This window comes from Cyprinus carpio, chromosome A1 (assembly GCF_018340385.1).
Source record: "Cyprinus carpio isolate SPL01 chromosome A1, ASM1834038v1, whole genome shotgun sequence".
Classification (NCBI taxonomy): domain Eukaryota; kingdom Metazoa; phylum Chordata; class Actinopteri; order Cypriniformes; family Cyprinidae; genus Cyprinus; species Cyprinus carpio.
The window spans coordinates 35,268,441-35,291,532 of NC_056572.1; the positions used below are offsets into that span (position 1 = coordinate 35,268,441).

At 37.1% G+C, this 23,092-nt stretch overlaps 1 protein-coding gene across 2 annotated transcripts in view; it reads right to left on the bottom strand.

Annotated features, from left to right (window-relative positions):
• Positions 1-941: 941 nt before the first annotated feature.
• The window catches only part of LOC109059061 (complement C3-like), a 28,678-nt gene continuing 6,527 nt past the window's right edge, over positions 942-23,092 (bottom strand). Inside the window, exons 9-41 of one of the 2 annotated variants that reach the window (XM_042764266.1) lie at positions 22,851-22,971; positions 22,652-22,767; positions 22,403-22,549; positions 22,090-22,296; positions 21,763-21,951; positions 21,529-21,681; positions 21,314-21,443; positions 20,743-20,814; positions 20,456-20,653; positions 20,067-20,169; positions 19,559-19,647; positions 19,276-19,415; positions 18,778-18,990; positions 18,582-18,642; positions 18,292-18,375; positions 14,274-14,477; positions 14,095-14,170; positions 13,794-13,953; positions 8,653-8,748; positions 8,391-8,547; positions 8,079-8,242; positions 7,824-7,982; positions 7,553-7,612; positions 7,380-7,470; positions 7,204-7,249; positions 6,627-6,717; positions 5,301-5,390; positions 4,791-4,896; positions 3,811-3,900; positions 3,431-3,511; positions 2,263-2,352; positions 2,032-2,164; positions 942-1,236 (exon numbers count right to left, since the gene is read on the bottom strand). In XM_042764266.1, the coding sequence (XP_042620200.1) occupies positions 1,095-1,236; positions 2,032-2,164; positions 2,263-2,352; positions 3,431-3,511; positions 3,811-3,900; positions 4,791-4,896; positions 5,301-5,390; positions 6,627-6,717; positions 7,204-7,249; positions 7,380-7,470; positions 7,553-7,612; positions 7,824-7,982; positions 8,079-8,242; positions 8,391-8,547; positions 8,653-8,748; positions 13,794-13,953; positions 14,095-14,170; positions 14,274-14,477; positions 18,292-18,375; positions 18,582-18,642; positions 18,778-18,990; positions 19,276-19,415; positions 19,559-19,647; positions 20,067-20,169; positions 20,456-20,653; positions 20,743-20,814; positions 21,314-21,443; positions 21,529-21,681; positions 21,763-21,951; positions 22,090-22,296; positions 22,403-22,549; positions 22,652-22,767; positions 22,851-22,971 (4,059 nt within the window). In that variant the 3' untranslated portion in view covers positions 942-1,094. Of the gene's footprint in view, positions 1,237-2,031; positions 2,353-3,430; positions 3,512-3,810; positions 3,901-4,790; positions 4,897-5,300; positions 5,391-6,626; positions 6,718-7,203; positions 7,250-7,379; positions 7,471-7,552; positions 7,613-7,823; positions 7,983-8,078; positions 8,243-8,390; positions 8,548-8,652; positions 8,749-13,793; positions 13,954-14,094; positions 14,171-14,273; positions 14,478-18,291; positions 18,376-18,581; positions 18,643-18,777; positions 18,991-19,275; positions 19,416-19,558; positions 19,648-20,066; positions 20,170-20,455; positions 20,654-20,742; positions 20,815-21,313; positions 21,444-21,528; positions 21,682-21,762; positions 21,952-22,089; positions 22,297-22,402; positions 22,550-22,651; positions 22,768-22,850; positions 22,972-23,092 lie in introns of those variants that run through there. The other variant, XM_042764257.1, reaches the window with a different exon arrangement.

Sequence of the window (23,092 nt, forward strand, 5' to 3'; positions counted from 1 at the left end):
TTGTTTACTATGTGAAGAATAATGCTATGTTCACAGTTTTTCATCCCTTAGAACATTCTTATGGAATAACAGGAATATTACTGTCAGAAATAAATCATTATTTTTCCCCAGATGATTTCAAAATAATATTGTGTGCTTAGCTTTGCTTATTTAATGACTAAGGAAATATTCTGTCTTATGAGCAATTTATGACATACCATAGTTTCCAGATTCCTCCAAAAAAGTTTAATATGGTGGTTAAAGCAATTTCACCTGGATTAATTCACCTTGTTAAAAGCCATTCTATATTTTATCCAAAGAGTACAGTTACTACACAATCTGTTTTACTCTTGGAAGGTATTGATCTGTTAGATAAGAAATGTAACAGTAGGCATGTGTGCCAAAGTGTTCATTTTAAAAGGAAAATTTCTTCAGGAGGAACGTTCTACTAGAGGTCCTTGTTTGATGATACACACTGGAAAAGAACCTGGCTTTTACCTGGGAAATATTGTTTTTCCAATAAGCCAAAGGAAACACATTTTAAAATTTGACACAATATTTCCTGTCTATTCTAATATTTCTTAATATTTGGACATTAACAGCTCATGTTCTCAAACAAGCAGAGAAGACCCTGGCAAATGAATAAATAAATAAATAAATAACTAAATAAAAATATTGCTCTATATCCAAGCAATTTTGGTCTGACCTAGCTTCTCATGTATTTGATTTTGTCAATGTTGAACAAACACTCCTTTAGTTTTAAAGACATTTTTTTATTATTATTATTGTTATTATTATACTAAAAGTAAACCCCTGGAACATACTATAATTCTTCCTGCAATGTATTTTATGATTGTTAAACAGAGATACGGTTTCAAAAGTATTGCACAAAAATGATAATGTTGGATTTGTAATTCAGAATGGCAAGAAAATAATGAATGATTTTGCCAGTCACTCCAAAATGAAAATGTAACATTTTTATTCAGTTAGTATTTTATATATATGTATATATAATTACAACTGTATTTTGGATAAAACAATACTATGAAGATTAATGGAAAGATTGCAAGAGATGAAATGTAATTTTCTGTAATCAACAAATGTTGGTTGTATGATTATGTAGCACATCCTTCTTTGAGAAGACTGTTCTGGAGATCAGAGATGCCGATGTATCGGTCCCTGTGTTCTTGAGTTTGGCTTTCCTTTCTTGTAGGCCAGTATTCAATCCAGGTCTGCTCTCCAAAGATGTACTGCAGGCTAAAAACAACAGAAGAGTGAAGACAAAACATACAAAATGACAAACTTAGCTACACATCATGTACAGTGTAAGGGTCAAAATAAAATGTTTAAAAATTAAAATGCATTTTAAAATCATATTCATGTCGGTTTTGTACATTTTGAAAAACATTTAGCCTACACCATTTTTTGACAACTGCTGTATTTATCTTGCAATAATAAAATAATAATAATAAAAAAAAAAACAGGCATTGACCATCAAAATAAAAGTCCAACATATTGGCCAAAGAGAAAAAAAAAAAGTATTGGCCAATGCCAATAACTTTAAAAAATGCCAAGATATATCAGTCGAACACTACTATGATATATAAATAAATATATATATATATATATATATATATATATATATATTATATGTATATGATTATCATATATATATATTCAAAATAAAAGATGTGCATACAAGTCAGTTTCTGTAACTGTACAGGGTATCTTTTAAAGTATATATAACCAAACATTGACTATAATTATTTTGATAGAGCACACTGTTACATTTATATACAATTACATATTCGTTCGTGCAAGTCAATTCACAAAAAAAAAACAAAAAAAAAAAAAACATTGTTTGCCTTCGTAATCTTTAATCCAAATCTAAAAATGCACTTCCCCTCTTAATTGACAGACGTTCTCTTGGGCTTGAGCATAACATCCTTAAACACACCCCTCCAACTTTCAGTGTCGTTCTGCCTACTTTACTACATCCAGTTCTCTCTGAAGTAAATCCTGCTCTCTTGAAGAAACACAGTGGACACCTACCTTCCCCCGAGATCTGGCAGGTCGAAGGTTCTGCAGATGATTGGGTATGGTGTTGTACGTTTTGTCTTTTTCCTATATTGTTTGGTTTTTGGAAGTTGGAAGAGTGGTATATGTTTTCCGTTTACATTCAAATTAGTGATTATTGGGCAGAACAGTGTTTAGGAAACAATTCTGCCACAATGCAATTTAGCTTTCTGTAGAGCATGTACTGTATAATGGAATAATAATGAACTGTACCTTCTTTCAGCACCTGCTCCACCTCCAGGTCATAGATGTCTGCGTCCTGTTTCAGATCCATTCCAACCACTTTGACTTTATAAACTGACAAAAACATTATATTGTTATCTGCATGTAGACCTAAAAGGCTCAGGTCAAACTTTTTTTATTGCATTTGCACAAGGGTTAAAGGAATAGGTCACCCAAAATTGTCATAATTTATTCCCTTATGTTGTTGCAGAGCAAAACAACCTTTATGTGCTTGGAATTATTGTTGCTTAACATAGTCACTATAAAAAGAGCAATGTATAAAACTTTTCTATTGCATCCCACCAGCAACAAACAACTGTTTATTTAATTGTGTATTTCACCCAAAAAAGAAAATTAGCCCATGATTTACTCACCCTCAAGCCATCCTAGGTGTAGACTTTCTCCTTTCAGATGAATCCAATTGGAGTTGTATTAAAAACTGTCCTGGCTCTTTCAAGCTTTATAATGGCAGTGGGCAGGAGGACTCACAAGAACCAACCAACATTAGTTTACAGGAGCAAAGGAAGCAAAGCTTTCTTACTTTAGCAATGGAGAAAAGGTTTCTTTATTTTGTATTGAAATCCTGTCTACTTTATTTTTATATCGTAATTTTGTATTTTTGTTTATTAATGATCATTTTGTACTTTCGTAATTCATGACCAGCGTTTTGTTTTGTTCTCTCTTCTCACTTGAAAATGTAATTTGCATACATCCTACGTCATCCGCCCAAACAACTTCCGTGTACGACAGTTACAGTTAGCACAAGCTACAGAAAAGTGGTTATAACTTTTTAAATATGATGTGTTTCTTTATTATATTATATTACTTTATTAAACTGCTCTGGGTGTGTGTTCACGGTGTGAGTGTGTTCACTGCTGTGTGTGTGCACTTTGGATGGGTTAAATGCAGAGCAGGAGTTCTGAGTATGGGTCACCATACTTGGCTGTATGTCACTTCACTTCACTTCACTTCACTATATTATAAAGCTTGGAAGAGAAAAGGCAATTTTTTATACACCTAGGATGGCTTCAGAGTGAGTAAATTATGGGGTAATTTTCATTTTTGGGTGAACTATCCCTACCCTAGTGAATCTTAATTCCTGGAAGTATGAGAGTCATGAACATGAATCAACACACAGAACGAATGCGTTTACCATAATCCATTCCAGCTTCACAGGCTCTATTGAAACGCTCTTCATCTCCGATATGGTTTTTCTTCTGGTAACTGCAGTTTTCTGTGTTCAGAGAAGTTAATAATGTTCATGCACACACATACACACTTGTAATCACAGACAAATTTGTTTATTTTTCCTCATTCACATTTAAGAATAAAATAAACCAGAATTTCTTCAAGGGTTAAATCTGGTATTATAGATGATTTCAGTTCAACCTCAGCAGTCTCTGTTGAGCACATTAAAGGCCAGACTGTTTAATTACGACATTTAGGACTGTTTTTGCATGCGAACATTAGTGGACTGCAGGGGACCAAATAAAATTATTTATTTTATAAACAATAATTTGTGGCTGAAAATACCTTCTGCACACTGGCACAGGTCTCCCTTACACAGTCTGGATATCGCACCATCTGCCCTTTCAGGGTGGAAGAACTTTGTACAGCGTGCATCTATAAAACACACACAAAACAGACATTGTTAACTAATTAATCAAAATTAATTAATCAATCAGTTCTGGAATATAAATTACTTTGTCATCTATTCTGAAGTGATTTATGTAATGCAATTAATGTCAAGCACACAAAACGTGCAAAGTGCATGAGCCCATGGTTATTTGTAGCGCATTTCACACACACCGCAAGTTTCAGTTTCACGTTAACTAGTACAGACATGCCATTTGTAATTCAAGTTGTTTATAATAAATGGCACTGTAATTTATAATTGTTTCATACTTGTATTTGTAATTTCTGCTCTATTTACCATTAAATGATTTGTTGTTTATATATTGCTATTTTACATTATTATGATTTTTGTTATTTATATTTAGTGAGTTGAGTGAAAAGAAGAATTTTGTGCAAAGGCATTATTGTGGCAGATGAGTAAATCATTGAATGGACTTAGTGCAGGATAGGAAATTCAAGAAAAAAACAGAAACTATTTTTGAGTTGTTGAAGTCGTTGAAGATGTTATTATGCAAAATATGTACGGGTCAGAGGCATGAAGAATTGGATTTATTTATTAAACCTAACCCTACCCATAATTTATTACTAAAATCAGTGTGAAATGATAGCTAATTAACAAGAGTGTAGAAGTACCTAACCCTTATGGTAAGCCTAAAACAGATATTTCCTAAAAAGTTATATCTCAATTCTGATTGGCTGATTGGAATGTTGTTCCAGGAATATGTTGTACTTGGTGAAATCACGTTCACCGTGTGTGTGTGTGTGTGTGTGTGTGTGTGTGTGTGTGTGTGTGTGTGTGTGTGTGTGTGTGTGTGCGTTGCGTGCGTGCGTGCGTGCGTGCGTGCGTGCGTGCGTGCGTGCATAAACCAAATGCTTACTGGGTGAGTAATATTCATATATTGTAACTGCAGCAGGTTGTAGCACACCCACATTAAGCATCTTATGCATTCTGAAGGCAAGTCTTTGTGGCTCTTTACGCAAAACCTGAAAAAAAAAAAAACAGAAAACAAAAGCAAATTTATGATTAGGCTACATGTCATATCGCACACTGGAAACTGTCTATGTTAACATCTGCACAAGAAACAAGTAATTAGGAAAAAAAAAAAAAATCTATAGCTGCATTTACACTGCGAAGATATTGTGGCATAGCTGATATAAAACAAAATAAAATGTACATTTGTTACAGCCATAAGCTATATGTTACATATGTACTTTCTCTTGTGGTTATAAGACTATAATATGTTGGCCACACTGTACAAAATGTGAACATACAGTGACATGGAACCTTATGGCTGTACAGTAATTGGATATTAATGAGCACTTTGTCAGCCAATCAGAAGCAAGAATTCAACATATTTTATAGAAATATAAATATATTATAGAAATACCTTATCTAAGTAGAGGATGAGGGATCCTCGCTCTGAGAGCACTTTGTCCATCTCAAATTTCTGAATGTATCGCTCCTTCCCTCTGGACAACTGAGGGCAAAGAAACAAGACACAAATGAATACACGATATGATCAAAATGCTTTATTACCTGCTTGTACTGTAAGTGATTATTAGATTGCATGCACAATCAAGTCACAGTTTTTTAAATAGTGCTTCATACAACACAAATTGTTTCAAAGCAGCTTCACATTAAACCAAGAAAACAGGGTTAAAATGTTCATGAATTACGAAACAAAATTTCAGCTGTAAAGCAGCTCTAGTGTCATGATTCTGCTCAATTCAGTACAGTGTTGTTTCAATGCAGTTCAACTGTCAAAGTTGCAAAATTCATTAAAAAAGTTAAACTCAGATGTATTTCTACAGAACACAACAGTGTTGTTATTGAGCTCAAGTCAGTTTGATGTTAATCCAAATAAAGTGAATAAAGGACTCCTGTAGAGAATCAATGTGTTTTTGTAAGAAAATATCCATATTTAAAACTTTTAAACTGTAGTCTCTAGCTTCCGCTGACCGTCGTATGCACGCTCATTCCAGCGAATGATGCAGGACGTAGGAGTAACGTAAAGTCCAGTGAGAATATTCTAGTCTCGCGAGAACCGACGTTTGTTTACAGGAGCAAAGGAAAATCAGTCTCCTCTCGGCGTATATCAAAATCCTCCGATATTGTTCTCTACAAATCTTTGTTTTGTACTTCTTTTCACTTATCACCAGACCTTACACTATGTCCTACGTCATCTGCCAGAAAGACGTTCTATTGTGAACGCGCGTACAACAGTTAGAGGAAACTGGAGATTTCCGTTTAGAAAATGTAACAATTTTTCTTACAAAAATGCATTGAAGGCCTTTATTTGTGTGTGGGACACTTTTTATATGAATGAATGTGCTTTGGCCTATTGACAAAAAACACCCATTCACTACCATTAAACAGCTTGGAAGAGCCAGGACAATTTTTAATATAACTCCGATTGGATTTGTCTAAAAGAAGAAAGTCATATACACCTAGGATGGCTTGAGGATGAGTAAGTAATGGGGTAATTTTAAGTTTTGGATGAACTATTCCTTTAACAGGCTGATGTAATGCTAAAGAACTGCGTTAGCGAAAGCTGTTTAGATTAAAAAAGCTAGTGACGCCAGAGTATTTTTGATAGACAATGTCAGATGGGCCTTATATTTAAGGTTTGCTTCTAGGACGTTCTAGATTGATGTAATTTACTCAATGCTATACAGATGTGAGGCATCACTGCATCAGTTTATCATCACAATACCTCTTCCAGATCTCTGTTCTCCACAGTAAATCCAGTCGGTATGCCAATGTCCAGAATAGTCATGGTGGCATCGGTTTTATCACTTTTGTAGCTGTGAAGATGGAGATCAAGAGCAGATTTTAATGACAGGTCTTGCTGGTTTTGTAGTTTTGCTCCATCTACTCTGTCTGTGTTTAAAGCTGTTTTCACACTAGATCTTTTGGTTAGAACCCGAATGCATTTGACTTCCAAATTATCATATAGTAGTAAAGCAGTGCTGCTCATCTCTGAATAAACTCGTCTCTGTAAAGCGAGTTGCCTCTGTGTCAGAACGCACTGAAACTGGAATCTCTGTCGGAGACATTATTTAGTTACAATGGTGACCAGCTGTGTATAGCGATTTGATTCTTTGTGAGAACATACAGCCAATGTGGAAAAGTGAGGTGGGGTCAAACTTGGGCACTGACCAGTTAATCAGTGAAAAAAACAATTAACCAGTGCAAGTGAGAAAACAGCCAAAATAATCACATGCTGATAAATGAAAAATAAAATAGTTCTTGGCATAACAATAAACTTATTAGAATATGTGTTAACATACTAGAAATCCATAGTTATCTTGTACGTTTCAATGGCTCCTTGATTTGCTAAAAGAAAAAAAAAAAACATGGTAATAATCAAAACTAACAACCAACACATAATGAAGTGTTATGGAGGTTTTATTTTAGCTCTGAATGTATGGAAAATGCCACAGAAAGGGCATGAACTTTCATGAACCTTCATTGTCTTTCTCCATTTTAACAGTCAGATCAAAGAAAGTACAGTCAGATTTCTTCTCAACAGGTCTGGCGTAGTACAGCGTCAGAACCTGAAAACAGCAGCGCCTCTCAGATTAGATGTTATATGCTTTAATCTTGCTGTTGACTGTATAAATGCTCATGAACACTCACTGAGAGAGTGGCTGTTCCAGTTCCTTTAGCAGTTACATTGAACTCCTTGTTTATGTCCACCTGTTGAATGAATGCAGACATACTTGAGTCATCAGAATCAAGTCCATGATATAATAGAGATACCTGAAAATTTCACTGACCAAATGCAAGACTATTGACATTGTAGACAATTAAAAATGATGGATGATAAGCAATTAAACTACCATAATCCAACAAAAAAACACAAATAACGCACAAACAGTTTGAATCTAGTAGATGTGTTACTCCTCACCCTGTCTGATCGTGTAAGATGTGCATTCTCTTTTTTGATAGTATATCTGACAGGTTTGCTTCTTCCTGCCACAGACAGCTCCACGTCCAGATTGAAGTTTTGTCGGTCCTTCACCTGCGTGCGATACTCTGCCACAGCCTGGAACACCATGATGGTCGCCTAGAAAAGACAGAAAAGCATTCAAATCCTGTCCTGCAGTGTCAGTCCTGCACTTGTTATGCTGTCTATCAGTCAAATGATGAGGTGTTAGTGTACCTGTGTGGTGCCAGATCCTCCATAGTGAGACTGTTGTCTGTTCAGCCAGTGCACTGCTTCTCCTGCTTTATCAAAGTCTTTCTCCTTCACAAGCGCCAGCACAGCATAAGCCGTCGCCTCTAGTGAGTGATAATGCTGTCCAGGGACAGTCCAGGACCGACCGGCTGTTTCAAACACAACACAGTAATAGAAACAGGATCAAACATTACACCACAAAACATCTGTAATTCTTCCATTATTTACACTTTGGTGAGTACTGTTGAATGTTGTACAAAACCCAACTCTTCTTGATGCCTTGTTGACTTGACTGACCTTCATGTTGTGAGGAGTATTTCATCAAGATGTCTTTATTGAGTTTGTTCTCATTGGCCATGGCGTACGACGTCATCGCAACAGCGTAAGGATTGGTCAGTTGTGGAACTCGACCTTCCAAGAAGACAACAGCCTTCCTGATACTTTCATGCAGACTCTATAAAAGTGTGTGTTAAGGATTAAACCCAAAGGAAGGGTGTAAAAAGCAACTGTTCATTATAAATAGTTCTGGCAAACACAATGATGTAAGAGGTGTTCTTACACCAACTGATTCACCACAGATCTCTCTGGCCTCTTGCATGGCAATCACGACAAAAGCCGTCAGAGAGGCATCGGCATCTTTGCCACGTACATCACCCTGGATTAAAGCACAAATAAACAGAATAGAATAAAATGTGTGTGTATTATTATTATTATTATGAAATCAACAAAGCTTGCTAAAAAAACTTGCTAAAATATTTTTCCAGGACTGCAGGACTATAAAATATTGTGAGATAGTGACAGTATAGGTATTGCAAATGTATCGTGCTTTGGTTCATAATTCATAAGAGAAAAAAAAAAATATTTAAATCTCCCGCAAAACTTTTAAGTTCCCTAAAGAAACTTTGTGTTTACTCACTCATTGCTCCGAGAAACTTTACGCTTGCTTGTCGAATTATTGTGATTCCCTAAGAAGCTTTGCTTTTGCTCTTAATATTTGCTCCCCCAACAAGAAACTTTGTTTGCCCCTCAAGCATTTGCGTTCCCCTGAGAAACTTTATATTTGTTTGCAAAATGTAAATTTGTATCCACTCGTAAAACTGTTTTGTTCCTCCAAGAAACTTTACATTTACTCAACAAACTTTGGTTTTTCCTAACTTTAAGGTCACTTGTAAAACCTTTGCATTCCCCTGAGAAACTTTAGCGTCACTCGCAATACTTTTGCAATGTTTTTTCAGGGTACACAGCAAAATCCCCAGTGTTAATTTAACATTCTGAGTGTGGACTCATATAAACACCGAAGTAGTGTTAAAAGTAACACTGAAGCAGTGTTAAAGTTAATGAGATAATTAGGTGTTTGATTGAGTGATGATTGACTATTATTGAAGACACCTGATTTTAACAAGCAGAATCACCAAAGAATACAATCACAAATTTGTGTGTCACCATTATAGTGGTCAGTATTTGCTTTAGTTGGGATCTTGACCCTTAAGTGGTTAACTTTAGGTTTTGTGTGGCTGTGATAACTGAGTTATCCAAGTAATCCTCGCTGCAGACTGTAGCGCGGTGACGTCATGTATGTACGTCACGTATGTGTTTACTGTGCATGCGCAAAGTGACGTAAGGTATGCCTATAAAATGCATGCGCAGTAACGTGGTGACGTCACGTTTATATATTTACCATAAATACACGTGCGTGCCGTACTGACTGGCATTAATGCGCATATCCAGGTTCATTCACTTCCGGATGTTCGTAAGGTGTGGTGGATTTTGAGATTCGGTGGCAGTAAAGTCAAAAAACATTTAATTACTTTTGTTTTCTTAAAAAATGTGAGTTTGTGTTAATGGCTTTTAATTGTAAGGATGCTTTAGTCATAATCATAGAGCGTGTCATTTCAAATGTGTGTGATTTCAAACATTTATGATATGTTTTGTGAAATATTATTCGAAGTGATAGGGATTCTGGCATTCTGCTGCTCTTTAAAGGGTCTTTAAAAGTCTTATTTCGCCTAAAATGAGCCTTAAAGATGTCTTAAAAAAGAGCAGAAAGACTTTATTAATGTAAGTTATGCCACTGATGGTTGCATGGATTTCAAAAAAAAAAAAATAATAAAAAAAAAACTTTTTTTAGTATATTTGTAATCTTTATCATTAACTAACATTATCAAAGATTAATAGATACTGTAACAAATGTATTGTTCATTGTTAGTTCATGTTAATTAATACATTAACTAGTGTTTACCAATGAAACCTTATTGTAAAGTGTTACCTCTTAAATTTACCTTCATGTGACTTCATATGACTTTTTAGGGACACTGTCAGTGAGAAAAAATTCAGAGAAGAGCCCCACTTCATGTGGCTAGATAGTTCTTTAACTCCTTACCATGTAGTGAGTACTGTAAAAAGTATTTGAGTGTCTGTCTCTTTTCATCTTTCTGTCTGTCTCCTCTCAACTTTCTGTTTTTTTTCTCTCTGATAGACTGTATCAGAGGCTCACAGGCTCACCAGCGTCTCTTCTTCCTCAGGACACTGAAGAAGAACCAGCTGTCTTCAGCCATCCTGGTGAACTTCTACCGGTGTGCGATCGAGAGCATCCTGACCAGTTGTATTACAGTCTGGTATGGGAACTGCTCAGTCGTGGTGAACTTCGAGAGGTGTGCGATCGAGAGCATCCTGACCAGTTGTATTACAGTCTGGTATTCCTGCTATTGAGGACATCCAGAGAAAACGCTGTCTACGTCGAGCTCGCAGCATTCTTAAGGACTCCTCTCACCCTGACCATGGACTGTTTAATCTCCTGCTCTCTCGGAGGCGATTCAGGAGCCTCAGGACAATGACCAGCAGATTCAGGAACAGCTTTTTCCCTACAGCTGTCTCCTTACTGAACTCTGCCCTCCAACAACCCCCCCCCCAAACACACACACACCAAACACACACACTCCTCACCCTCCTCATCACTACATCTGATTTACAAACAAAGAACAGTAAACATGCTATTACTTGCACTACTGTCTGTTCATCCAGAAACACTGAATAATCCATTTGCACACTGGAATATTTTCTATGCACTTTACTGTCCATTGCACTAGTGTAAATTATGTTCATAAGTTCATAGTTTCTGCCTATAGTGTACATACACTTTTACATAATCCATCCGTATAGTATGTTCATAGTACATCTATCTGTATATCATGCTGATAGTATTTAAAATCTGTAAATTATGTCCATAATACTGCCTTATTTGTTTATTTATTGTACATTTGTAACATATTGCAGACACTGTATATCCTGTACTTACTGCTTACTGCACTTCTGGTTAGATGCTAACTGCATTTTGTTGCCTTGTACCTTACATGTGCAATGACAATAAAGTTAAATCTAATCTAATTAAAAAAATTGCCCTCAACTGTAAAATTTTCACATTGAAAAAACATCAAACTTTCAGGCTATACTTTCTCGAGCCAAGCCAACCTAAATTTTGACTTGACAAACTTTATTAATTTAGTTGATGTTAATGCTGGTAATAAATCAAATCACTTTACAGACAAAGCAGATAACACTTTTTCTAACACCATCCTATAATATATTTAAAAATACATTTAAAATCTTTTCGTTGTATGGCTCTTCTGACTTTCTTCAAAATGATTTAATATTGCTTTAATATCGTTTGTTCTTTTATGTAAATTAGGTGTCGTGAACTGGAGTGCATTTTCTGCACAATACAACCTTAGTTCCAGGTTGCAACTTATTTGCAAATAGTGGCAAGTATCTGCACCTCAGTATTGTAGTACATTATAAAACAGTATGCAATAATAACTTATTGAGTGTAAATTATCATTTTAATTCAAATTATTATATGGATGCCACCTTATTGGGACAATAAAGCCCTCCCTCACAACTTTTTGATTATTTACTTCATTTTTATTGAAAATACATGCTTTTCTGATGTGATTTGAAATTTGAAAAAGGAGGGAAAAAAGCTTAGTCAAAAGGAACACTCGAACATCAAATTGTAAACAACACACGTTTCACCAGCTGCACCACTGGAGCTGATGACTGATTTTCATCTGTTTTACTCTTGAATAGCTCAATAAGACGTATATGAGGTGCGATTAAAGTGTAATATTACAATATACATAGTGAAGTAAAGTGCAACAGAATGTTAATATATTGTAAATAAAATACTACACAGAATAAACTCTGTAATTCCGTATAATTTTACCTCAGATGAAACATGGTTAAAATAATGGATATGTGCTGTTTGCTGTATTATATTTTACTGTTGTTTTTCCCGTCTTTTTTTTACACCTTAATGTTCTTTAATACTTTAACATTTTATTGGAGTATTCTTTTAATGCGCATGCATTTTAATGCGAAAACAACTAACGTCATCACGCAATGCAAATTACATACGCATGCGCTGTCACCACGTTAATGAGCATGCGCAGGCATGCGCGCTATAGACATACCTTACGTCACTTTGCGCATGCGCGGTAAACACATACATGACGTACGTACGTGACGTCACCGCGCTACAGTCTGAAGCGAGGGGTGTCTCGAGTTATAACAGACAGACAAACCAGAGGAAATGTGATCATGTGTTGTTGGTTGTGTTTTTGGTCTGAATACTTGAGTTGGATTGTCTTTATTTATTACATAAGTTAAATGAAAAATACAAGACCTTGCATTTTGGCCTAATCAGACAGATGCTTTTAAAAGTTTCAGCTGCATAATAAATAAATAAATTTTTATTTAGACACACAGACATCAAGAATCAGCGTGAGCATCACAACAATGGTGACCATCAAAAAAGCATGTTATAGCCAATAAAAACTCATCAGTATTTAGTTTTGTGATGTTCAGAGTTGATCTGTTTATCTGAATTTGCTGTTTGTCCCCGTTGTTGAGATTCATACACTGATTCTTGATGTCTGTGTGTGCCTAAAATATTTAATCTTGAAAAAGAAATCAGAACAGTTTGCAAGGGACCCTTACAAAATGTATAGCAGGTACAGACTTTTTCACTGTGGCATCAAAAGTTGTTATATTCAATCAAGGAACTATAACTCAGAGAAAAGACTCTGAATGGGTTCAGTGATTCAAGTCACATAATGATTACATTAAAACATAATCATCACCACCTAATGACTTTCACTTTCGGCTTATCTGTCTGTTATAACTCAGTTATATCAGCCAAACAAAATTTAATGTTAAAAAGTCAAGGGTCAAGATCCCAGCTAAAGCAAACACTGAACACTATAATGGTGATACACAAATTGTGATTTTTCTCGTTTGTGATTCTGCTTGTTAACATCAGGTGTCTTCAATAATGCTTAATCATAACTCAATTAACTTCTTAATTATCTCATTAACTTTAACACTGCTTCAGTGTTACTTTTAACACTACTTCGGTGTTTATATGAGTCCACACTCAGAGTGTTAAATTAACACTGGGGATTTTGCTGTGTAATTAAATAGTTTTGAGAGAGAACACAATGTTTCTCAGGGGAGTGCAATACTTGCAAATGCAGAAACACTAAAATGTATATTTTCCTCACATCACCATGTCCCCTTAGGGGCTCTGTATCTTACAGATGTGCAAAGGGTAATTATTTAATGTAGTTCTACTGCTAGCTTACATTCCTGTTCTCCTGTACTCCAGACGAGTTTAAATACAGTCTGTCATAGTCACATTCAACTTACCACCATCTCTCCATGAATTACAGCTGATTCCTCTTTAAAGGAGCCATCAGGCAGTTGCTTGTGCAGAACCAGCCACTTGAGGGCGCTGCAGAGCACATTTTTCTCTATAGTAGCAAAGTCATTGGCCATGGAGAAGACTTTGGCCACATATGCTGTAAGCCTTTAACAGAGAGAAACAAATCCAAATGAGTGACAAGTAATAACTTGCTACCAATAATCTTAAAAATGATAATAATACATTATCACAGGGAATCACTGGCAATGAAAATGAAACAAATAACTTTGATTGAAATTAAAATACCATGTGCTGCTCGGCCTGTCTTTCCATGCAGCATAGGATCCATCTGATTTACGGTAACCCAGCTGCCGCTGATAACCTTTAAACAAAAAATAAATAATGTATTGTTTATTATCAGTTTTTGATCGAAAGTTTTCTAGAGAGCATCTCTGAGAGCATGTTAAGATTTTATTCCAAATCACCTGTTTTGATATGGTTGATGGCTTCATTTCGGCGCTCCATGCCAACAGTCTCCCACTGACTGGTGCTGTCCAGATAATGAGTGGCAATGACAGGTAGAGTCATACCGATCATGATCTGCTCTCCACATCCATTGGGCTGGATAATAAGGCGACCCATGAAGTCTCCACTGATGGCCTGCTCAACTGTCTGAGCGATCTCTTCACCTGGAGAGGTAAAAGAATGAACGCAGACTGAGTATTCAGCTTGAGCTGGTTTGACTCGACACTAGAGCGTGGGAATCTGAATGGTCACTGGTCATCCTGAAGAGACATCAGACATCGTGTCCTAACCACGACACGCAATAAAAGGTATCTTTTCCATGTTAATCAGAGTTCTGTCCTTATCAGCTGCTACAGCGATATGTGATGAACGAGGTACGCTACCTTAATGGAAAAAAAATAAAAAATACGATTCATATTTCAAGATCGATGCATATGAATCAGCATGATTTGTAATCAATGCAAGAAAACTAGGGAACCGTTGCTTCATATTATTTACATTTTTAATCAGAGGTTGTGTTAACAAAAAGTACTCAGAGTCAAAGATTCATTAGCCAAATAAAATATATATATATACAGGTGCTGGTCATATAATTAGAATATCATCAAAAAGTTAATTTATTTCACAAATTCCACACAGACTGATATATTTAGCATGTTTATTTCTTTTAATTTTGATGATTATAACTGACAACTAAGGAAAATCCCAAATGCAGTATCTCAGAAAATTAGAATATTATTTAATGCCAATACAAAGAAAGGATTTTTAGAAATCTTGGCCAACTGAAAACTACGAACATGAAATGTATGAGCATGTACAGCACCCAATACTTAGTTGGGGCTCCTTTTGCCTGAATTACTGTAGCAATGCAGCGTGGCATGGAGTCGATCAGTCTGTGGCACTGCTCAGATGTTATGAGAGCCCAGGTTGTTCTGGTAGTGGGCTTCAGCATTCTTGGGTCTGGCATATCGCATCTTCCTCTTCCCAATACCCCATAAATTTTCTATGGGGTTAAGGTCAGACGAGTTTGCTGGCCAATTAAGACAGGGATACCATGGTGCTTAAACCAGGTACTGGTAGCTTTGGCACTGTGTGCAGGTGCCAAGTCCTGTTGGTAAATGAAATCTGCATCTCCATAAAGTTGGTCAGCAGCAGGAAGCATAAAGTGCTCTAAAACTTCCTGGTATACGGCTGCATTGACCTTGGACCTCAGAAAACACAGTCGACCAACACCAGCAGATGACATGGCACCCCAAACCATCACTGACTGTGAAAACTTTACACTGGACCTCAAGCAACATGGATTGTGTGCCTCTCCTCTCTTCCTCCAGACTCTGGGACCCTGATTTCCAAAGGAAATGCAAAATTTACTTCCATCAGAGAACATAACTTTGGACTACTCAGCAGCAGTCCAGTCCTTTTTGAAGCAAGACACTTCTGACGCTGTCTGTGTTCAAGAGTGGCTTGACACAAGGAATGTGACAGCTGAAACCCATGTCTTGCATACGTCTGTGCATAGTGGTTCTTGAAGCACTGACTCCAGCTGCAGTCCACTCTCCCCCACATTTTTGAATGGGTTTTGTTTCACAATCCTCTCCAGGGCGTGGTTATCTCTATTGCTTGTACACTTTTTCTATCACATCTTTTCCTTCCCTTCGCCTCTCTATTAATGTGCTTGGACACAGAGCTCTGTGAACAGCCAGCCTCTTTTGCAATGACCTTTTGTGTCTTGCCCTCGTTGTGCAATGTGTCAGTGGTCGTCTTTTGGACAAGTGTCAAGTCAGCAGTCTTCCCCATGATTGTGTAGCCTACAGAACTACAGTCGTGGCCAAAAGTTTTGAGAATTACATAAATATTGGAAATTGGAAAAGTTGCTGCTTAAGTTTTTATAATAGCAATTTGCATATACTCCAGAATGTTATGAAGAGTTATCAGATGAATTGCATAGTCCTTCTTTGCCATGAAAATTAACTTAATCCAAAAAAAACCTTTCCACTGCATTTCATTGCTGTCATTAAAGGACCTGCTGAGATCATTTCAGTAATCATCTTGTTAACTCAGGTGAGAATGTTGACGAGCACAAGGCTGGAGATCATTATGTCAGGCTGATTGGGTTAGAATGGCAGACTTGACATGTTAAAAGGAGGGTGATGCTTGAAATCATTGTTCTTCCATTGTTAACCATGGTGACCTGCAAAGAAACGCGTGCAGCCATCATTGTGTTGCATAAAAATGGCTTCACAGGCAAGGATATTGTGGCTACTAAGATTGCACCTAAATCAACAATTTATAGGTTCATCAAGAACTTCAAGGAAAGAGGTTCAATTCTTGTAAAGAAGGCTTCAGGGCTTCCAAAAAGTCCAGCAAGCGCCAGGATCGTCTCCTAAAGAGGATTCAGCTGCGGGATCGGAGTGCCACCAGTGCAGAGCTTGCTCAGGAATGGCAGCAGGCAGGTGTGAGCGCATCTGCACGCACAGTGAGGCGAAGACTTTTGGAAGATGGCCTGGTGTCAAGAAGGGCAGCAAAGAAGCCACTTCTCTCCAAAAAAAACATCAGGGACAGATTGATCTTCTGCAGAAAGTATAGTGAATGGACTGCTGAGGACTGGGGCAAAGTCATATTCTCCGATGAAGCCCCTTTCCGATTGTTTGGGGCATCTGGAAAAAGGCTTGTCCGGAGAAGAAAAGGTGAGCGCTACCATCAGTCCTGTGTCATGCCAACAGTAAAGCATTCTGACACCATTCATGTGTGGGGTTGCTTCTCATCCAAAGGAGTGGGCTCACTCACAATTCTGCCCAAAAAACACAGCCATGAATAAAGAATGGTACCAAAACACCCTCCAACAGCAACTTCTTCCAACAACCCAACAACAGTTTGGTGAAGAACAATGCATTTTCAAGCACGATGGAGCACTGTGCCATAAGGCAAAAATGATAACTAAGTGGCTCGGGGACCAGAATGTTGAAATTTTGGGTCCATTGCCTGGAAACTCCCCAGATCTGAATCCCATTGAGAACTTGTGGTCAATCCTCAAGAGGCGGGTGGACAAACAAAAACCCACTAATTCTGACAAACTCCAAGAAGTTATTATGAAAGAATGGGTTGCTATCAGTCAGGATTTGGCCCAGAAGTTGATTGAGAGCATGCCCAGTCGAATTGCAGAGGTCCTGAAAAAGAAGGGCCAACACTGCAAATACTGACTCTTTGCATAAATGTCATGTAATTGTCGATAAAAGCCTTTGAAACGTATGAAGTGCTTGTAATTATATTTCCGTACATCACAGAAACAACTGAAACAAAGATCTAAAAGCAGTTTAGCAGCAAACTTTTTGAAAACTAATATTTATGTAATTCTCTTTTGGCCACGACTGTAGACTGAGAGAACATTTAAAGGCCTTTGCAGGTGTTTTGAGTTAATTAACTGATTAGAGTGTGGCACCAGGTGTCTTCAATATTGAACCTTTTCACAATATTCTAATTTTCTGAGATACTGAATTTGGGATTTTCCTTAGCTGTCAGTTATAATCATCAAAATTAAAATAAATAAACATTTGAAAGATATCAGTCTGTGTGTAATGAATGAATATAATATACAAGTTTGACTTTTTGAATGGAATTAGTGAAATAAATCAACTTTTTGATGATATTCTAATTATATGACCAGCACCTGTATATATATATATATATATATACATATATATATTATATTTGGCCAATGCAAAACCCTGTGAATTAAGTCCAAACTCAAACAGATGAGGCAAATGCCGTGACCAAGTGATAAAAATCTTAAAAGAAACAGTGATTACAGTTATTTGAAACCAGCCCCAGCATGAAGTACGGATGCAACAAATTTGTCGTGGACATGGAAAAATAGACATTATGATTATAGATATAGACTTTACCTCTTCTTAAACAAAACAACTAAAAAAATAAATAAAAAATATATCACTCATTCACTGAAATAGTCTTTTTCCTTACCGGTAATTGAGATGTACGTGTTAGCAGGTGTGTCTGGAACCCGATCAACTGGTATGTCCGATTTAAGAACTATAGGTTTTTCCCCTGTTCAAGGAATAGAGAAGAACATCAAGATGGAGGAAGAGTCATGAGTCACATGCTGATCACATTTTGTATGCTTTTTGGTTTTTGAGTACTGAGCAAGAAAAGAGTTCATTGTAATGATATTCATACATGCTTTTGTCTTGACTGACTTAAAGTATAATAACATTGATTGGATGCAAGTTTCTATGGTTCACAATAAATCTCACCATTCTTAACAGGATTGAGCTCCACATTTTTTCTGTGTAATGGAATCAGCACACCCTCAGACTGAAAGAGAGAGAGAGAGAGATAGTGTTAACTACCCGTGATGCTCTAGTTTATCTATTCAAAATAACAAACACCTACTAATGATACAAATGACCAAATAATATAAAAAGCGTCAGAATTTCCCATCAGACGTACCACCACTTTCAGCGGCTTTCTCACTCCATCAGTGTAGATGGCATCATATGCTGAAGCTTTCACCTCAATCATGTGATTTCCCAGCGTCATGGGAATAATCACATATGAAACGGATATGCTGGAGTCTTTCTCAACAGATACTGTCGTTCTGTATTTGCCTTTCTTACTGGCAAAGCTGCAAACATCTTCTGTCTCCATGAACTCCACACGCACCTGGATAAAACAGGAGAATGTGACTCAAATCACTTAAATATCTAGAGGAAATAAATCCAAGATGAAATGTGTGATGATGGGATATATATCTGTTTCAGCACAGGACAGTATCCTACACATTTCTTCAGTTTGAGTCACAAGCATCTCAAAAACCTCAAATGAGTCTCAGGATCCATGCATGCTATCATTAGTAGATGATTTGACTCCAGCAGAAGTGTTTACTACAATCCACATGACTATAATGTGCAAAAAAACAATGAATTTTTAATATTAAATGTATTCTACCTTCTGCTTATTTGGGGTGTAGTTGTGAATTATGGCCCTGATTTCCAGTTGTTCGCCGCGCACAGCTGAGTAAGGCATCTTGAGGTCAATAAAAAGGTGTTTAAAAACGACCATCTCCTCAGGTTCTGCCACACAGATGCCTTTGAGGAGGAACACAGACACACAGAAGGATTTAAAGAAGCAGCTCCTGGGTGATGATGATGATGGTGGCAGTTCCTGTGATGATGATGATGATGTTGTTGTTATTCAGAGCATGTATTTTGGGTTTGCAGCTTCTCCTTACCAAGTGTTGGTGACAGACTGACAGCCAAGATCTCCCAGGTAGTGATAGAGTGTTTCAGGTAGATCACTTTTTCTGTGGCTGGGGTTGGACTGAAATATGAGATATATATATGAGAAATTACAAATATGGAATATGAGAAAATATCAGTAATAACAGAAACTGTTGAATTACAGTTATAACACTTGTTTACTATCTAAATTCATATCAGCCTAATACAGAATCATAAGCTGGGCAGCCTGGAGGCATCATGTCTTACAAGGGACAAGATTCAGATGTTTTCTAAATATAAGCACATTAAATACTGTTGTATACCACTACTGCTTTCCTATTAACATCTTGACATTAATGGATGTCATTTCATGTTGTTGAGCTAAAAATAAAATTCATAATATCAAAGATAATTGAGAAACGATGCATGAGGAAGTCATCAACTTAAGTCAACTGTAATCAGGATGTTTATTCACTGCCAGTGACTTGTCTAAGACTTGTCTGAATGTCTCCTACTCACCATTTGTCGCATAGATCAATCTCCTCCCAAAGCCAACTCTCAGGGAACTGTGTACGTGACACAATCTCTTCAGATTCGGTGTAATAGTCATCATCATCATCACCTGTTGTGAAAGAAAAAAAAAACAGTGGAAAAACACATCAGATAATCTAATCATATAAACTGTATCATTATTCTCTCTGATGACTTTCCACTTTCAGTATTATCCTACTTTCCAAAGTACCCAAGCCTCAAAATATCAGTGTCAATTACTGCCACCGGATCCTTGTCGTTTTAACATCGTGCAAGTTCAAGTGGGAATGGGATGCTGCATTTTCAATTTAGTTCATGCATTGATAGCTTCTGACAGGACAGCACAAGCTAGCGGAGCCATCAGTCCATATACTTACTGCGAGCCAGAAGCATTTCCTCCTCTTCAGTCTCCGTGTTCTTGCGATCTTTAATCTTGTTGCAGCAGTCCACAAAGGCCTTGGCACATGCTTCTCCGTCGACGATGTACGTGGCTCTTCGTTCACAGGTGTAGCCGAGTTTATTATCCCTCATCCCATCAACACAACACTGCTTCAGTTCACCAGTGTATTTACCAGCTGAGAAGACAATGTTCATGTAGAACAATGAGGTGAGTAGGAGAACTACGGGGATCCCCAAAAAATCGGAGTAAAATCTAGCTTCTCACCCAGTGTACTAGTGATCTGCAGCAGACTCTCTGCTCTTCGTTTTCTCTTTGAAGTTTTAGGACACTCGGGCACTAGAGGACAATTCATTTAAATTAGTTCATTTTTTGTAATAATAATAATAATAATAATAATAATAATAATAATAATAATAATAATAGTAATAAATACTTGGGAGATCTTAAAGAATATAAGAGCAATATGATCTATTTAGTAAACTTCATCAATTATATTCCAAAACAAAGGAATTAGGCATGGGGAGGCAAACAACAGGAAAGTCATGATATGAAGGTCAAGATATGACCAAAGACAATAGAAACAACAGGACAAAATACAAAAAACCTTACTAGAGTAAGACTGAGGATTTTACACATATGACACCTCAGATTTAGAGCCAAAGTTATTCAGTTAATGGGATTATAAATGCCTTAGCTGAAGGACAATAACCCTTCGGAATCTTTTTTTCCAGTTAAAACATGTTTAAATAATTAATGAATATAAATAAATAATTTAGTAAAAGAAAATAATTGTAGTAATAGTAATTATTATTATTATTATTATTATAATAAATACTTGTTCTGGTGTTGGTTCCTCCTGCAGTGCTGGACTCAAACATCAGACCTGCATCAGTGAAAACCCCCATACTGTCCTTCCCACCTCCTGCTGTACAGCCGGTGTCATGCTTCTCTATGACGTCCCAGATCTAGAGGTGCAAAAAAGACATCAGTTACGTTGTTTTAGGCCAAAAAAGTCAAGTTGCACTGTGAAGTCTGAAGAAGATCCGTCACCTGAGTCTGAGTGAGTCTGTTCTTGTTAAGGACTTGCACAGCCTTGTCAACCACCACCAGACCAACTTTAGCTCCAGGATCTCCAGTTATCTGCAGCTTGACCTCATCTCCTGTGCCATAGGTATTCATCTTGTTCTTCACCTTAATCTGGAGCTGTTATTAAAACAAGAGATGGTGTGTCAGAAAAACAGACCTAGTTGGCACATCAGCTGCATCTTGTGATGTCTAACCCACCTTTCCCATGCACGTGTCCTTCACATCAACCCAGACTGAATCAGACACCACCTCAAGGCCCACATGGTAATAAGCCACAAAGCGGAAGGATGGCACCATGTCTTTGGTTACAGTCACAGGCAGAGTGACTAGTGATTGTCCTTTCCTCTTAAACCTGTCTACTTTTACAATCTGACCTTTACTCAAGATCTGAAAAGGAAGCAGACAAGTAAAAATAAACTTAAGCATCTTTGTATGGTTTCAAACAAGCTGTGGTAGCAATCAAATTGATGTAATTAACTGATACATTTGTGGTGCAGATTAATAAGAAATAACCATTATCTTTACCATGTATGTGTAGTCTTGATCTTTGACTCCTGGACTTTGTCCAGTGTTCAGATTGACTTTCATTGGATCACTGATCTGAAGCTCTGCAGCATCAATGCCGATGTGCAGATAGTTGTTGGAGCCGCCTTTGGGAATATAGGCCTGAGCCGTCATCCTCTTCTCTGCCTGCTGCCTTTCATCTTTTATTTCTGGATCTTTGGTCTTTGCCTGAGAAAAAAAAAAAAAAAAAAGAAAAAAAAAGTATTCATGCTGATTTACACAGACAATAAATAAACATAATTAAACAGCTTGTCCACATCTTGGCAGGTCTTACAGTGATCGCCAGTGTTGGAGATCCTCCGGGAGTGTTGACCGTAACCTTGGCAATGCCATTGGCTCTTGTTTGACCTCTGAGCCCTCCAGGATTGACCTCCACTTCCACATTTACAGCGGGCGTCTGGTCAGGATTTGTTACGTATACCTTTTATAAAAAAAAAAGTGATCTCTGTTAATATATTGATGGAATTGTTTGTCAGTTCCTATAACCTTTCAGGTTCTCAACTATCTAGTCAATGTTTTATACCGAGACGTCGAAGGGCATCCCAGGTTTGAAGAATTGTGGTGTTTTTCTGAAGTGGATGGTGTACGGTGACGTCACAATCTGAATGCCTCTCCCTTCTGCTTCCACCATTTCACTGCCTGAAACACACGATTATCTTCTCATACAATCACACACGTGGTAAACATGGTAAACATGTGCATACAGATCTGTTGAATCTTACCACTTTCTGTTAATAGACTGACTGAAACATAGATTGATCGTCCAACCAGCTGGTTAATGTTTGGAAAGGTCTTAGTGATCATCTGATTGGTCAGTTCTGCAGTACCCTCTCCTTTAATGATCTATTCATATATGAGAAACACAGCAACATCAGTCTACAAGATACAATAAAAAGCTATTTAACCACTTAAATTGTCCTCTGGGTGAGGAGAAATGATTTTGATCCAAACTTGTAAGATGTTT